The sequence below is a fragment of the Solanum stenotomum genome, unplaced genomic scaffold (genome assembly GCF_019186545.1).
Source record: "Solanum stenotomum isolate F172 unplaced genomic scaffold, ASM1918654v1 scaffold12335, whole genome shotgun sequence".
NCBI lineage: Eukaryota > Viridiplantae > Streptophyta > Magnoliopsida > Solanales > Solanaceae > Solanum > Solanum stenotomum.
This window is the reverse complement of record NW_026021994.1, coordinates 8,979-12,879: the sequence shown is the minus strand read 5'-3', so window position 1 is coordinate 12,879 and position 3,901 is coordinate 8,979. Positions and strand designations below refer to the sequence as shown.

Sequence of the window (3,901 nt, the reverse complement as noted above, 5' to 3'; positions counted from 1 at the left end):
TAATTTTTGAAATGCCATACTCAAAGTGGATAATTTTTATTGATTTTGATATTTTTTTATTTATTATCATTTATAGCCATACATAGCAATACTATGATAAATCTGCAGTATGTTTTAATAGTGAATTATGTTTGCATATATATATGTATTATAATTGTTTTAAAATATATTATGCTTGTTTGGTAAGAAATCGACACATTATATTAAAATGTGTGATAAATGTTATCCATTAATGAAACTTGTATTATATGTGTTTTATAAATCGTTCTCTGTAATATGTATTAAAACTGCATTATAAATATATTAAAAGTGATCAAGTGAAAAAAAAAATATTATTGCTATAAATAGTAAATATTTTTTTTAATATGTTTCCGCAAGTTAACAACACTACATTGTATTGTCATAGTTGTTCAATATTAGATAGGTCCTCGTAATATCACAAGACACAAAAACAGACGATGGAAGAGAAAGGTAAAATATAAAGTGCAATCATATTATTAGAAAGAATCTACGATTACATAACAATATCATAAGATAAAGTGAAAATTATGAACTTAGGCACAATGATAATTTAAAAATATGATAGCAAAAGATTATGCACTCTAGGTGGATCTACAATATAATTAAATGTATTAGTTCACGAATTTCCTAACTTTATTCAAAAGAAATACATTAGATAATATCTAGGAATATTTGATTGTGAATTCAATTATTATTACATATTAATTTAAAATCATTGTAGAAATTCTTAATCTTCAAATTCTCGATTTGCTTCGATATGAACCTTAATATTCTTTTTGAGAAATTTTAATGTGGTAACCATTTGGAAATTGTAAACCTGGAGTTCGAACTATATCTCCTCCTTTAATTGTTTCCCACCTGTCAAATATTTAAGAAACATCATGAATTATTTTTACAGGTATAGTATATGATTAAAATACAAATTATTTACAGTATTATTATTGTGATATCATGAGTGAAATACTTACGTATATACTAGTTAGTTTTGAAAAAATATCTAACTTTCAGAATTTTTTTTAATTATAGATTTTAAATTTCATTAAGTTGAAATTCAAACATTCTTATATGAAGTTTAGATAAAAATAATTGAACTTCAGGTAGAAATGATTGAACTTCAGTTATATATGTCAGAAATTCAGTGTTCATGCAAAAATGTCTAGCTTTCAACCATATAAAACTATAGACATCGTATATTTGAAGTCAATTTTTTTTCGATATTAACTTCACATTCCATCTTAAGTTAGATTTTGCCGATATTAATTTAGAATACCGCATATCTAATTTTAAACCGAATAAATATACAAAAATTTATAAACTTACTTGTACTTATTCACAAAGCAATGGAGAAAGACGGCCAATTGCACCTTAGTGAAGTCTGTACCAACACAAAATCTCATACCACCTCCAAAAGCCATAAAATTTCTTGATGCTCCATTTATCTCTATTCCCTATTGGTAATTTCAACATTTCATTATAAGATAGTAAAATAATTAATTGTTAAAAACACATTTGAAGTTTCATTTTTTACGAGTTTTCTATCTGAACTATCAGGTGTTTTGTGTTTCCTATTTGAACTATCACTAACTGTAATTTTGAAGTCAAGTTAGAAAGAGTATTTAAAAATTGAAATTGTGTTTGGACATATATTTTTGCTGAAATTATGTGATGATTTTTTTTTTAAAACTTAGAAGAGCTCATTTCCAAATTTAGATTGAAAACTCAAAATAATGTATAACTAAATAGTTTTTTTTTAAAAGAGATACTTGATAAAAAGAATAAAGAAAAATTATAACGCAATTATAATATAATTTTTCGACGAAGAACTTACCTCCCATCTCCATGGATTGAATTGAAGTGGATCTTCATATTTGGCAGGATTTAAGTGCACAGCTGGAGGGCTTACCATAACTGCCCAACCAGCTGGAATGGTATATTCTGCAGCATAAATAATTATTTTATTATTTTATTTTATATTTTTGCTGATAGTAAATGATCTTTTATATATAATTAGTGTGATTTAACATATTATAAATAATTATTTGCTTTAGGTTTTTAGTTATTAATTCTAATCAATCATGTGTCATTTCATTATTGAAAATCCTTGTGAACTTAAATAATAAAAGTGATTTTTGTGAGGAAAAAAAAAAAGGAAATGTGACTATGTCAGCTTATTTCAGTCTAAGTAACTTTTGTGCGAGTAAATGATTTGCCTATTTATTAAATTAATTTATTTTAATCGAACTAAATTTATAGTTCAACCCGTCCATTTGACACTCTATGTAAATGTGGTAAATGAATTGTAATTACATACCTTTGAAGTTGATGTCTTTAAGTGCTTTTCTGAAAATCACAGGAGCAATATTTGCCAATCTAACTGTTTCATTGATAAACTGCATTTTCCAATGAAATTAATTAATTTATGATAATTAAAAGTTAATTTCTGATAATTTATTTAGACTTGGAAGGGACAATATTATAATTTAGATTAAATACCTGAAATGTGAACTTCATTGATTTATACTCTTTCCATGTAAGTCCATAAGATGCAATTTCCCTTCTTCTAATTATTGCCTCATGTTCCTCCTAAAAGCATTTGAGGATTGTTTGATTATGGTTTTGGGACAATTATTTTTAATGTATATTATAGAGATAATGGTTAAAACACATTCATGTATTATTATTTTCTTATAAATTTCGTATCTGAATTATTAAGTGTCTGTATTTTCCATCTGAATTATCACCAATTACTATTTATTGAAACACACTCTGAAGATGACTAAACCAAGTGTTCAAATATATCACCAAATGGCGCATGACAACTATTTTACCCATATAAAATTTTTTGTCCACATGCCAGCTGACTCATTAATTTTGAGACGTATTTTGATAAATATTTGTTAATAGTTTAAATACGAAATTCGCAAAAGAAGTGATACTTCAGGTGTAACTTATGAGGAATGCTATGTACCATTACATTATGCATGATATAATGTGCAATATTAATATGTGTATTAGCAATATTATGGGGATTAGCTATTTAAAGACATAAAGAAAAATTAATCTCTCTCTATATATATAACTCGAAAAAATAAATAGTAAATTTGGTCCGCCACATATTTATGTACAAATTTGGATTCAAAACAGTTACTAACACTTGATGTCACAGTTATAAAATTAAAAATTGAGAAAATTCAAATTCCGAATCAGGCTCCTTCCAATAAATAATACCAAATGACATTTTTTTTGGAAGTAAATGTATATGTTGTTCAATTGATGAAGAAGATGAGTTTCACTTACTGTTAATTCTTTCAAAGCCTTTGGATATTCATGAAGAAATTTAATAGCCAAAGTTATAGCCAAAGAGGTTGTCTCAAAGCTAGCAAAGAGCAACAAAAACATCAAATCCAAAGCTATTGCCTCAGTGAGAATTGTGTCTTTACTTTGAAGTTCTTCTAATACATAATCAAAGAAGTCACTTTGTTCTTTTCTTGGTTGTGATTTCCTTTCCTCTAGCATTCTCTTGAGCATCTTCAATATTTTCTTTCTTCCCTGATGAACACCTTCTAGAGTTAGTTAAATCATGACTTTGTATAAATTTAGTCAAATATTGTTATAACGATATTTCTGATCTATAATTTTGAATGTTATAACAAAATACTGTTACAGAGAACATATAATATAACATATTATAAAAAAAATTGTTTCTAAAGAAAATTGATCATTATAGTGAAATGATCTTCTAGAGACTAGGGGATGGTCAAACTATGCAATAACATTTGTGAGAATATAAAAGTTTCTCATTAACAATAAAATAGGAAGTATTGTTATAAGGTTATAAACATATCATTCTTTTGAAGCGTATACTAAAGATCTAGTAAGA

General features: G+C 26.0%; 1 protein-coding gene across 1 annotated transcript in view; it reads right to left on the bottom strand.

Annotated features, from left to right (window-relative positions):
• Window positions 1–785: 785 nt before the first annotated feature.
• LOC125849978 (cytochrome P450 87A3-like) overlaps window positions 786–3,901 on the bottom strand; it is a 5,699-nt gene continuing 2,583 nt past the window's right edge. Inside the window, exons 2-7 of the mRNA XM_049529914.1 lie at window positions 3,319–3,584; window positions 2,515–2,604; window positions 2,333–2,411; window positions 1,850–1,956; window positions 1,342–1,469; window positions 786–879 (exon numbers count right to left, since the gene is read on the bottom strand). Of these exons, the coding sequence (XP_049385871.1) occupies window positions 786–879; window positions 1,342–1,469; window positions 1,850–1,956; window positions 2,333–2,411; window positions 2,515–2,604; window positions 3,319–3,584 (764 nt within the window). The remainder of the gene's footprint in view (window positions 880–1,341; window positions 1,470–1,849; window positions 1,957–2,332; window positions 2,412–2,514; window positions 2,605–3,318; window positions 3,585–3,901) is intronic.